Here is a 13,456-nt window from a genome sequence, read left to right as displayed (position 1 = left end):
AAGGTACAGGTCTGTGACAGCCAGAAATCTTGCTTGTTTGTAGGTGACCAATTACTTATTTTCCACCATTTTTTGCAAATAAATTCTTTAAAAATCAGACAATGTGATTTTCTGATTTTTTTCCCTTATTTTGTCTTTCATAGTTGAGGTCTACCTATGATGTCAATTACAGGCTTCTCTCATCTTTTTAAGTGGGAGAACTTGCACAACTGGTGACTGACTAAATACTTTTTTCCCCACTGTACATAATATTTGTGCTACAGTGCTTGCTATAGATTATGTAAAGCCCTGAATATTAGACATATGAGCATAAGAGTATACTGTATTGGCTCTCTCTCATCCTTTTCTGTCTCTCTAGGCAGTGGTCCGCTCTGACCTGGGTCCGCTGCTGGAGCAAGTGGGTTCGGGGAAGGAGTCTCTGAGCTTCATGAGGAGGCGAATGCGCAGGCTGGCCGTGCAATGGGCTGTGGCTGCCCGAAGACTGGATGAGCGTCTGCGCAGCAACCAGAGACAGCAGAAGAGGGTAAGCCTGAATGCTCACACACTCTCTGTATGACTGGAAAGGTGCCAGATAGGATTAGATTTCTATGCTTCTTGCTCTCTTGCAGGTTCTTCACGGAAAGAACCATCTAATATGCGTAATGAGAACTGTGAATTATGAACTAGCTGTAATGGGATATATGTTTTCTCTCTCTCTCTCTACCTATCTTGGTAGTGGTTCACTCTGATCTGTCACCTCTGTTGGATCAAGGTGGTGCAAATAGTATGTTTCTGAAGCCAATGCTAGCTTCAATGTCCCCCACCTACAATAAAAAGAAGTGTCAGCTAGAAATGGTTCTGAAACACCACTGATGAAGGACTACAGCCCTAAAAAATAAAGGGGCTAGTTTGAATAACCTTTAAATTGGTAAAGGACCTCTCCTTTGAGATCTTTACATTCTCATTTACAGAAACAATTCTTTATTTAACCAAAACCGGTTCTTCTGTGGTATTTTTTAAGGGTCTAGAGGCTGCTATCACCAATTGTGCATCAAAAGATGGGCTGAAGTCTCTAGCAGGACACCACCAACATGGGCCAACAAGATTGGTGTTTCTAATGGTCTAGAATGGTCTAGTGTGCTACAAATGGTCATCTTTTTTGAATTAGGCTCAAAAGCATTCTCATCAGTGATTGTTCTCTTTATTAAGCACTTTATAGAGCACACTGTTTCTTTACATTTTGGAGCTGATGCTACTTAGCCAGTTCTGATGAACCTCTTCTGGACTTGAATAAACAGGCCATGTGGAGAGGAATGTTTAGCACACAGCTCACTTTATCTTGTTTAATGGGATTGATTAGGGAATGCATGAAGCGAAGCCAACCCATGCAAGAGTTGTCAAACAGGCTGAGAGTACAGTGTCACCCAAAACCATGATGTTGAGTGGTCAGTTTCTGTGGCTGGACACTGAACATTGATGAAGGGCTAATGTAACTGTACAGCAGCAAGGTGGAGCTACTAAGGTGTATGTGTTTCTGAGTAGTCAGTGAATGCAGAGTTCAGGTTATTTGAATGAATTACTTAAAAAGGCAATGGCACATTTAATATTATTATTTTTTTTAAATACAAATGATGCTCTAAAATTCTACAAAATCAAAAAAAAAAAACTTTATTATTATTATTAGCTTTATTAGTATGTTTGTGGATCCAGGGGTCTAACTTGAGGCCATAATTATGATTACTTTATTGCCTCAGGACTAGATCCTAGATAAGCAATCCTACCCTTAGAATCTTTAGAAATTCGAGCCCAGCAATTGTGTAACCTCTGAAAGTTCCTCAAGGATCTTATACAGTACTTTAAGCAGTGTAGGTAATCGTTTTTGGTTTGTTTGCTTTATTTTTCCTATTATTTATCCTCCTTTTGCATTAGAGGATTAATGTGCTGGTAGTGTGTGTATAGCACATGATCAGACACCTCACTTCTGTTGTACCATTACTGAATGATTGGGAGTGCCACCGCTCTACTGTTGCGTTTCCAGTCTGAGAAGCAGAAGGTTGTTTGGCTCCACACACACACACACACACACACACACACATACACACACACACACACACACTCTCTCTCTCTCTCTCTCTCCACACTGTTCTGTGTGTTTACAGTCTGAGTAAACCACTCCAGGCTTACAACTCATTAAACTAAATTAAATTTCACTCCCACAGCTTGCTGTAGACCAAGGCCTCCTTCTGAATGCAGCCACACAGCATTGTGCTGCAGAGAAAACATTCGTCTTCTTACAAAGCTGTTGTATTTATGTGTTTAAAGGAGGCTTTTCTTTCTCCGTCCTTTTCCTACTCTCTTTTGTTCGTTCCTCTTTTCTTTATTCTGTCTGCGTCTCATTTCTTTCTTTTCTCTCTCATGCAGGCACATTCTTCCCAGTATGTGTGTGTGTGTATGTGTTTTTCTCTTAAATTGAATTCTCCCTCTCCAAGCCAGCGGGTGTATGTCCCTCTGGCTTGCTGCGATAGAATAAGGTGTAGCAGTGCACATGGCAACGTGTCTCATTCACACTCTTTCCGTTCACAGTCCGTCAATATCCGCACACCCTGCACACTTCATCCACACACAATCAAGAAAGAGATCAAACAGTCTCACCTTCAGAGGGGAGTATGGATTTACGCATATCCAGCTTCTTTCTGACCTAACAATACCATCTCTGTGCTGTTTCAGTTCCTTTTCGCTCCTTGAGCTTGCTTTTTAACCCTTTATATTCTGCTTGTTTTAATTTACACTTATTTTTATTGAAATCATCCAGCCTAATCTCAGTCTGTCACATCGAGAAGGCTCCAACTGTGTTCTACAATGTCCTATGGAACGGAAGAGGTTATTTGGAAATGCTGCTGAAAAATCCAGCTTAAGACCAGCTTTAGCTGGCAGCTGATCCTTGATGGTCAGGGTAGTTAAAAAGCTGATTCCTTGCTTGCTGGTTTAACTGGAGCTTGCTGGTTAAGTCTTGACCACTTTGGTGAATGTTCTTATTTAAATGTGATGGATAAGCTGGTCTGTCAGCATGACCAACTTGACTGATTTGTGACTGATTGTCCAGTTTGTGGTTGACCACACTGGGAATGCATCCTAGTAAAAAGTAGATAGAATCTGGTCAAGTATATCTTGTAGGGACATGGTCCAGAGGTAGGAAATATGACAGCATTTTATTATTACTGTAATAACTTTTGTTATTGTGATATAGCACATGATTCTCTGATCATATCTCAAATGTAAGTAGTACTTAAAGAAAAATACTGAGCAACCGTTTGTTTTATTACAAAAAGCATAATTGGATATAGTGCAGCAAGAACAGTGTAGAGTCATTTATCATTAAAAAAGCATATGAATTATTTAGGTGTGTGTGGTTCACTGCAATCACATTGGGAAATTCATCTGTTGAGTGCTGACTAGCAGCTGAGATAATGGACAAAGAAATGCAAAGTGGAGTTACCTTAACATATTTAGTATATGTGTATAATACACTGGTAGAAACAGTTAAGAAACTATGTTTACAAAGGATGCGTCAATAAAGGGGTTGTGGGCTGATATCCAGTATGTTTATGTACATATCTGGTGAAATTGATACATTGACATTTATTTAGTTATAATCGGATGTTTTCATGCACTCATCATATCTATGAATGCCACAGCAATGTTAGACTTTCCGTGATTTCTGTGAACTGTTCTTTTATAGGCAGCTTGAGCAATCTGGCAAAATGTTTATACAAGTACGTATATAGTAAAAAATATACATACAGCAGATGCTTTAAATAGTTATCAACAAGCTTGCGACAGAGTTCTGGCTGGATATTTAAGTACTCTTCCTGGAAGAACTGGTTGAGTACAATTAAAGTTCACAGTCCACATTATGTATCCAAGCGCGTCGAGCATGGCTGCTGTGTTGCAAGCTCCCACTAGTCTTGGTAGTTTTTTTGTTAATTGTGTGTTTGTATGTCACTTCTATTGTACTGAATGTTACTAGCACCTTCATTTATGGCCGACAAAGACTTCTTGAATTTGTATAGTATCTGACCTCTATTGTCCCTGTTCCAAAGATGGCCAGCATTACCTGCTTAAGTGACTGCAAGCAAGTGCTTTGAAAGGCTGGATCCATCTTTGGGTTCAGGGGTCCAAACCTTCTAGATTTCAACACCAGCTGCTGTCTGAGGAAGCCAAGGAGGATTATTAAGGACTCCACCCACCCAAGCCACTGCCTGTTCTCACAACTGCCCAGTGGCAGGAGGTATAGAAGCTTGTAGACCAGAACCAGACAGTTCAGAGACACCTTCTACCCTCAAGTAATTACGCTGTCATATCACCATTGATACCACCACCTTGTTAAACAGTTGGTACAGTGTGCTTGAGGTTGAATGGCTCATCTTTATACCTTCAAATACCTCTGATTAGACAATAAAACTTTCCTTTGGAAGGCCTTTACTTCATCTATGTGGTCAGCTGCACACTTTCATTGAGCTTGAAAGATTTTAGTTTCATCTCCATGATGAGTTAACTGTAAATGTAGAAAGACAGAGCATATCAGCCAATACCAATAATTACTGGGAAGCCACCAATTTGTTTATATGCGGGGGAAAGTAAAAACATATCTCACACTGACGTCAAGCAGTTTTTGTAAAAGTAGTATCAAATTTTGCTCCAAACATAAAACACATGTTAATGAAGGATGTAAACAGTCTCTGAATGTATGCACATACAAGAGACTTTAAATTGTCTTTTGTGGATGTTTGTAGCAGTAGAATTTTCTACTACTCAGTAAAACCTGACTTTATACACCCAACCCTCAACCCTGAGTATCTGAGGTGCACGCACACATTGACAGGCCCTAGCTGGACAGTAATGGCCATTGTCCATTATAGAGCCCTCTGGGCCACAGCTCCCCCCCCATCAGAGAGGAATGAGTGACTGCACCGATAAAGGAGTAATAAGGGCAGGACAGAATGCTGACACAAACCTGTTTCAGAAAAAACACTGAAACTCTGCCCTGTGGTATCACTATATATATGTTGATCTGGTCACAAAGTGCCCTCTTTTCTTTTTCTCTTTTTCTCAGAACTGCAATACTTCATTCTCATGCCTTTTATATTTCTTTAGGAGGACCATCAGACAGCATTTAGCGGTTAGTCATACGGTAGTGCTGTATCACGTCTAAAGATGGTACTACAGATAGCCAGCGCTATGAGCTGAATGTATAGCCGACAGAGGAATGGCCTGCCTCAGGAGACTCTTTCTGTCTGGGTGAGAAACATAAGGCCAGTGCGCACTGACCCAGTGTTCCCCAACAAAAGCTTACATCCCAGAGTAAGCTGTCAGCTTTATGTTCTTCTAAATAAGCTTAAAAAAAACAATTTGAGTGGAGGAGAATATTGTGGAAGCATCTGTGCAAGCCTGTACTGTACTGTTTTGGTCAACTGTAAGCTGGCCTTTCTGTTCTTCTGGCTGACTAATGGTTTGTATCTTGTTATGCTGGTGTTGTTTGTTATGTTTCTTTAATACTCTTAAAAGAAAAAGTGCTACAAAGGGTTTTTTTGAGCAATGCTATAGCAGAACCATTTTTGCTTTCATTTTTAGTTTGGTTGGAACTCTTTGTAGCACCTTTATTTTTAAGAGTGTATATGCACAAAAGTTTGTAGACACTTGTTCATGTTTATTGTTAAATCAAGGGTGGTGTTAATATGGAGGGGTGTCTGAGGGGTGTCAGCAAAGAGTGCACCTTAAAGTATTGCATTCACAATGTTATTGTTTCCAAGGTCATCACAACTCACCACAACCAGAAATCATGGATGACTGCAGAGGTGTGCATGCTGCTGAGAACCTGTGACAAGGCCTTTAAGTCAGGAGATAAAGCAGGCCTCAGAACAGTCAGAGCCAAGCTCACCCGGGCAATCAGAAAGGCAAAGCACACCTACGCTCAGAAAATCCACAATTTCAAGACACAGCAGAGACATGTGCATGTGGCGGGGCATCCAGGCTGTCATCAACTACAAAACACCATCACCTGCTTGTGATAGTGATGCCTCCCTTCCAGATGCGCTAAACAATTTCTATTCTCTGTGTGATGCACAAAATGGCACAACAGCAAGGAAGACCACACTTCTTTCAGATGAACAAGTACTGTGCCTGTCAACAGCTGACGTGCTTCTGGACCAGACAGCATTCCTAGCAGAGTGCTCAGAGAATGTGCCGAACAGCTGAGCACTGCAGTCATCCCAACGTGCTTCAAGACCACCACCATCATCCCTGTGCTAAAGAAGTCCCCTGTGTCCTGCCTCAACGACTATTTTCTCGTTGCACTCAATCCCATCATCATGAAGTGTTTCGAGAGGCTTGTCATGAGACACATTAAAGGCCAGCTCCCCCCTTCCCCCCATTTCAGCTTGTGTATCAGCCCAACCGCTCTATAGACAATGCCATCACCACGACACTCCACCTAGCTCTCACCCACCTGGACAATACAGACACCTACGTCAGAATGCTGTTCATAGACTTCAGTTCAGCATTCAACACCATCATCCCTAAGCACCTGATTGGAAAACTAAGCATGCTGGGCCTGAACACCTCCCTCTGTAACTGGGTTCTGGATAGGCAACAACATCTCCAGTACTGAAATACTGAGTACTGGTGCCCCCCAGGGCTGTGCCTCCCAGGGCTGTTTCTATTGTAGTTTACTTGCTACTGTAGGTGGATCTAATACCTAAATTTGTGTGTGAAGTGTTTGTTTAATGTCATTTACTCTGATGAAAAGAAAAGCATACATTTGGGGGTCTTGATTTATATTAATGACCTCCACTCTCATCGATTATCCCAGTTGAGGGGGCATGATAGGTGCTGTGACTTTGTGCTGTGGTGGAAAAATGGCTGCAACAGAGTGCAGTATAGAGATCATTCATGTTCGACTTTACATTAAATACTAAATACAGACACTGAACTATTACCATGATCTAAATGCCATATTTTGTTTAGGCCATAGCCAGCCTGTAAGTCAACTTTTGTTTTAAATTAAAACTGACATAATCATTTTATATCCTGTGTTTTGAGTGTTGAGACCAAACAACAAGAACACCAAAATGTCTTTGTCCAAATCCCTATAGACTGCTCTGTATGTATATGTATATATGTATATGTACCATTTAAGCAATTCTGAAGTAACGTTTACTGCCGGAATTCTCTTTTTCTAAAGTTGCTTGGCATTTCTTTCTTTCTTTCTTCTCTCAGGTCTTGGTGCATGTGGGGTTTCTAACAGAAGAGTCTGGTGATGTGTTCAGTCCTAAAGTGCTGAAGGGAGGACCACTGGGGGAAATGGTGCAATGGGCAGATATTCTCACTGCCCTTCATGTGCTGGGACACAACCTCAAGATTTCAGTTTCTGTCAAAGAGCTCCAAGGGTGAGTCTACAAATGCTTTTACTTAAGCTCTCGGTAGGCTATACTTACTTACACACACAAGTTTCACTTCTGTTTCAAAAACCACAATACCAGGCTTTCTGAAGCTCGCAAAGCACTATTCCCGCTTTACACTTTTTGCTTATAATCATTGAGGTATGCTGTGCTTCAACTCTTGCTTTTTATGTCTCAGTTCAGCAATTATGGATGTTGTAATATTTCAGTTTTGTCCATACATGGCCAGCAGTCCAAAAGAGCATAATCTGCCTTGGATGCCTAGGATGGCCCCTTCTCTCCCTAGATCACTCAGCAAAATGCTTGCCAACATGAGTGATTGGTTGGCTTCAAGTGACTTAGGAAGAAAGCACATACTAGCCTCCACCCTCCCAAAGCTATTAGTACCATAGGTGATAGGCAGAATAGTAAATAGATGGTAGAAATAAAAATTGATCATGACTAAATTGGACAGAAAAAAAAGAATATTTGTTCTGTTCACACTGCACAACATTTATGCGGCCTGTGATCTGTTGTTACGTGCATGTAATAGTACACTTGCCACACAATCCTGACCACAAAACCCTGCTGTCTCACAGAAATAAATACAGAAAATGTATGCTACATGCTAAACTGCTAAACCACTAGGATTTTTGCAGTTGCTAAATGCATAGGACAAGGGCAGGAGTTTATGCTTGTTCCATCCCTACAGTGCTAGCACAGAGAAAAAAAGCCCACTCAGAGGCGCCCCAACCCAAGCGTAGAAGCAGTGAGTGGCAGCCTCGGACAATATTCATGAATCTCCTCTCCAAAAACCTTCTTGAACCCCTTTGTCATGTTTGTTATTGTTTTAGTTGCCCACAGACTGGAAAAATAGCTTCAGTGAACCGTTGATACTATACAAGCAGTCACCAAGGGCACATTGATTTCTCACCAAGCTAGGGGGTTATGTTGCTGATGTCAAAAAACTTATCTGGGACAAAGGACATCAGAGCTAAAACTATGTAGTGTGTGCTTGGCATAACCATTAACAAGTAAGGTTAGCGCTCTCATTTTGTTAGCTCAATGAAGCGTTCTTCTGCATTCAGCACCACGGACAATTCTTGTACATTCAGCACCACGGACAATTCTTGTGCATTCAGCACCACGGACAGCGTTTGTGTATTCATCACCTCAGACAGCATTTGTGTATTCAGTGCCACAGACAGAGCTTACGTATTCAGCACCACAGACAACTCTTATTGGTAATTGGAACCTCAGACAGTTTTTATAAACAATTGTGGTCAAAGGTTTACATGTCCTTATCTTGGGCATGGATGTAATGGCAGTATTAAGCTTTCAATTATTTATCTGAGTTCTTTTCTGGTGCAGAATGAGTGTACAACATGTAGTTTTAATAGGAAAACATATGCACATGAATTTTTGGTCAGATGTCTGTAAAGTACTCTCAATTTTCAAAAGCATGTCTCACAGCCTGTCATTGTAGCACTAGCCTTAAAACGCAGGACAAAGGTGAAGTCTAAATAAAATGAAATACACACACACACACACACACACACACACACACACAGTCTATTGGCTATTAATAGTGAAAGCAATGTTGCTGAGTTCTGTGTGAATCACTTTTATTTAAACCAGCTGCACTATTGATCTTAGAAAAGATAAGATGAATCTGGAAGAGTTGAAAGAGCAGAACCAGCTATCTCTGAGCCAAAAGCTTTAAGAACACAAGGCCATGATCTAGTCTCTCTCCAGCTCTCTTTTTATCTCTGTTAAAAGTCTATGTTTCTTTCTCACTAACTGCAGGGTCAGAGAAAGAAAACCTTTTTTATTTTTATTTTTAATTTTTATTTTTTGTTTTTGCACTGGCAGAACTTCAAGCCCAAACAAAATATAAAAGACAAACCAAGCATTCTTTCTGACATGTTGCTCAAAAATGACATGTTGTTTTATTTTGATTATCTTATGGTTAAGATTATGGTTATATGTTAGACAGTAATATTGATATTCTTGACCACTAAAAATTGAAATCTACGATCACTATACACAACAAAAACAAAAGCACAAAAGGTTATTTGGTGTAATGCTGTAGAAGAAGGTTTGGTTCTCCTAAAGGATCTTCCAACAGATGTTTGAAAATGAGAAAAGAACTGTGTAAAGAACCTTTATGCCCACATATGGTAAATATGCTAGACCAAGGAAGAGTATGGCACTAGAACCATACATCCAAGCCAAGAACCTTTTAGGAGCCTTTTTAAGAGCGTAGATGCCCAACTGACATTAGTGAAATTGTAGAATATATTGCTATGCAGATGCATTAAATGAAGATTGGATCTCATTGCCCTTTTTTCTTGAGGAGGAAAAATGATATGGTCCTTTTTTATGAGCTCATTTCTTTAAATTGGGCTGTAAAAGAAAGACGTACAATACCAATAAATCCCTTTGTGAAGACTATTAAAGAGTGAGAGATTTTTTTTTTCATCCATCATTCTCCATCTACGCTTTCGGCTCACTGGCAGATCATTATGTAGGTTGCTTCTTCAGTATGCTAGGGAAGCTTCTGTTTAGATTAGAACCTTCCTCTCATCTTGGCCCATTCGAAGACAAGCCCAGGAAAGCTTGTCCTGATCATAGTCTCCGTCTGTACAGATTCAGCTTATCACAGTCTTCTTGCTCTCAAAGCAACACTTGCACAAAGTCAACCCTCTGACAAGTCCTTAGTAATCTACTCCTTTCTGATTGCCTCTGATTCCTTCTTCTCACACCTCCAGAAGTCACACAATCCTCTGCAGGATTCTTCTTGTTCTCCGTGGGGAGCAGGCAGGTGTGTTCTGTGGAGCTGCTGCTTCAGACAGGCTCTTAAGCTCAACATCCCACATCTCACCTCTGAATCTTGTTTTTTTTTCCTCTCAATTTAGCAGTGATCAGTTTCACCTGCTAGCTACGCTTCCTCATCACCTGATACTACCAAACTGAGAGTGTAAGGGGTAGCGTGTGCTTCCATCTTTTCCAACTGCTGTTAACACAATGTCATTAAACAGTTCAACACACTTGGAGGAGAACACTGTTGGCTAACAGATGTCTGTGCTGCATTAATTCAGCAGCATTATTCTGAATTATGGGTAAACAATACTATATCTAGCCATGCAGAGAGTGTAAGGGAAATTATGTTTTTTGAACTCCCAGGTTTAATATGGTTATTATTATTATTTTTGTTGTTGTTGTTGTTGTTGTTGTGGTGGTGGTGGTGGTGGTGGTTGTTGATGATGATGACTGTGGTGGTAGTGCTAAGGAGACATAGCTAGCGTGTGAAATTAGCCACAACTGGATTGTGCAATAGGGTAGTATGTTTGTAACAACTACTGTATGTACTGTATGTTATCTTCAACCTATTGTGCCCGATAGACTCAGTACCGAGCCTGAGAGATGCCACATTATGTTGCTTTGCCCCATGCCCAAATGCTTTTCTTTAACCATTATGTCCAATTTCAAATCTGTGGATACTAAGCAGTGTACTGTTTTTTTCAAAGCACTTTTTTAATTGGGAAGCATTCGTCATTGTTCTTTTAAATGATACAGTACGACTAGCATTTCAAGCATACTGTAAGTTCCACAGCAGCAGGCTTTAACAGATCATGCTACATGTAAAAAAATAACAGCAGAGATGGCTACTTGATTTAGCTAAGATAAACATAAATAAATAATAATTAAATACTATTCTTTGTTATTTGATGACAAAATATTAATTATGATTTTGTTATGCAGTATTATAAAAATTCAGTATTAATACATTACATTTGAATATTACAGCACAGCAGAAATAGTCATTCATCTTGTGTGGGTTCAGTTTCTAACTAACCTTAAACAAATGAAAATTAAAGTTCCTCTGTGACTCACCGCTATTCCAACAACCACCAATGTTTAAAATAGTAACAAATCGATATAGATTCTGTTGAATAGCCTAAAAATCATGATTCAGGCAAGGCACTGTTATTAGATATTCGGTGAAACAATCAAAAATATATTGGTACCAGAAACACACACAGAACTTACAGAATGGGGAATGGGGGATGGAGAACCCCCCCCCCCCCCCTTCAAAACAATGCCCATTTATTATACAGCACATTCAAAGGAGGTGTCAAATATGAAATCAAAATGTCTAATATCAAGCCAAAATGTCCCCCTACTTATGGTAATGAGACCTCCTCATAAAGGTCATTGTCATTTAGGCTTTATATAATATAAAATGTATGTCAAACCATTTCTAGTTTAAAGTGAAACGAAAGTAAAATGTTTTAAAATTTACATTTTATCGGTCACGGTTGTAAGAGCTTGGAGGGAAAGGAAGACGTAAAAGCAAGTAATGACTTCCTTACAAATAGGAAAACAAAGCAAGCGGGAAACAAAACCAAACATAACCAGCGAACCAAGCCAACGGGATAACCACTAACCAAGCTAACTTACAATAAACTAGTGACCTACTTATACACAGAGACTGACAAGGTACACCTGAGGAAGAGAACGAGAGGGCTGGCATACAAAAAAGAACACAGAAACAACATAGATACAGAGCTGAAGAGAGAAAATCTTATGAAACCACTTCAATGTAAAAAGATCTGTTAAAAATAATTAATGAATCATTCAAAAGCAAAGAAATTTCTCCAATAAACAAACATTGCACTTCTCCACGACCCCTATAATCATATTAATAAGAACTTTTCTTGTACAACTTAATATAAACACATAGATCAATTGTCATCCAATGAGAAAACATTAGAGCAGCTGACCCCAGAATGTTTCTTGGGCAAGAAATCTCGACAATAGTTTCATCCTGATGAATGAGTTAGACCACGGCCATTCAGTGTGTTTAGGGTAGATAAATTAGATTTGGCCTGATCATTTGATTAGGGAAGTGAATAATAAAATCTCATCATGGAGAGGGGCTTCTGCCCTCAAGTAACATCTTGGCCAACTCAACAAACTCAGCATCTTTCCCCCCGCCATGCTCTCTGCAAGTTCAGTGGGCTGCACGCTATCTGTCCCCATGCAGAGCCAGTAGATGAGTCAGAGCAAGAAGAAAAACACAGCATGAAAACATTGACGGCGTGCCTCTAATCTGAATAGCTTCAAGTTATTAAATGCTCGCCTGCTGGGAGTGGGTGGTGTGGTTTTTTTCATGTCTTTTTTTTTTTAATCCTTGCCTGTTTGTTGAGAGGGGCTTCAATATTCAGCACATACTGTCATCTGTTACATGAAGCATCACGTTCACACACGTGGAGAAGCTGCTGGTGTGGGTGTTGTGAACACAGACCATAAAAAAGTAGAGTGTTGTGACAGTGATGTGTCTATTGAGAGAGAATAAAAGAAGTGCACCATGGGGTGCACTCAATCAGAATAGCCACATAGCTTGCTGAAATGTAACATAGACTATGCTGGTTAACCAGAATTAATGGTAGCCCTTTGGCCAGTGATGTTTCGACCTCTGCATTTTGCAAGGTTAAGGTCAGTTTCATTAAGGTGTATATATAAGTGTGGAGTGTTTCTCTTGATTCCAGCTCCATGTTACGCTACATCACAAAAGCAGTAATAAAGTACATATAATGTTCATTATGGACAAGAAACAGTTACATACATTTCAGCCATAGCAAATGTGTCAGTATGCACATACTGGTACCGTAGCTCTTTCACCCTGTCACCATTTCTTTGAAATGGAACTTTGAACAACTGTTTCATGCTCATCTGGTGTCGTTTCAACTCGGTCAGTGGTTGAGATGCTTACAGATTGAATAATATCTCCCTCAGCCTTATGGCATTATTTGCTATGACCATAGCCTCCTCTTGTTGATGTGTGAAAATGGGACCTCTGCCACTTATATGAGCTAGTCTTACAGTCATATATGATACAAAAATGCAAAACATAGGATTGAATAACATTTCAGAATTGATGTCAATGTGCAGCATTACAGCAGGGTGCACATTTATGAATGACATACTTGTTTCTCTATGAAACGTTCTCTACGAACAATATTCTGCTGCAACCG

The 13,456-nt window shown here is 40.0% G+C and overlaps 1 protein-coding gene across 2 annotated transcripts in view; it reads left to right on the top strand.

Annotated features, from left to right (window-relative positions):
- Positions 1–13,456, top strand: part of LOC140573759 (alpha-1,6-mannosylglycoprotein 6-beta-N-acetylglucosaminyltransferase B) — a 123,991-nt gene that overhangs the window by 62,970 nt on the left and 47,565 nt on the right. For both annotated transcript variants that reach the window (XM_072693293.1, XM_072693292.1), the window contains exons 7-8: positions 359–523; positions 7,255–7,424. In XM_072693293.1, the coding sequence (XP_072549394.1) occupies positions 359–523; positions 7,255–7,424 (335 nt within the window). The remainder of the gene's footprint in view (positions 1–358; positions 524–7,254; positions 7,425–13,456) is intronic.

This window comes from Salminus brasiliensis, chromosome 12 (genome assembly GCF_030463535.1).
Source record: "Salminus brasiliensis chromosome 12, fSalBra1.hap2, whole genome shotgun sequence".
NCBI classification, from domain to species: Eukaryota; Metazoa; Chordata; class Actinopteri; order Characiformes; family Bryconidae; genus Salminus; species Salminus brasiliensis.
Note: the sequence above shows the minus strand (reverse complement) of the source record. Positions and strands in the feature narration are given on the sequence as shown.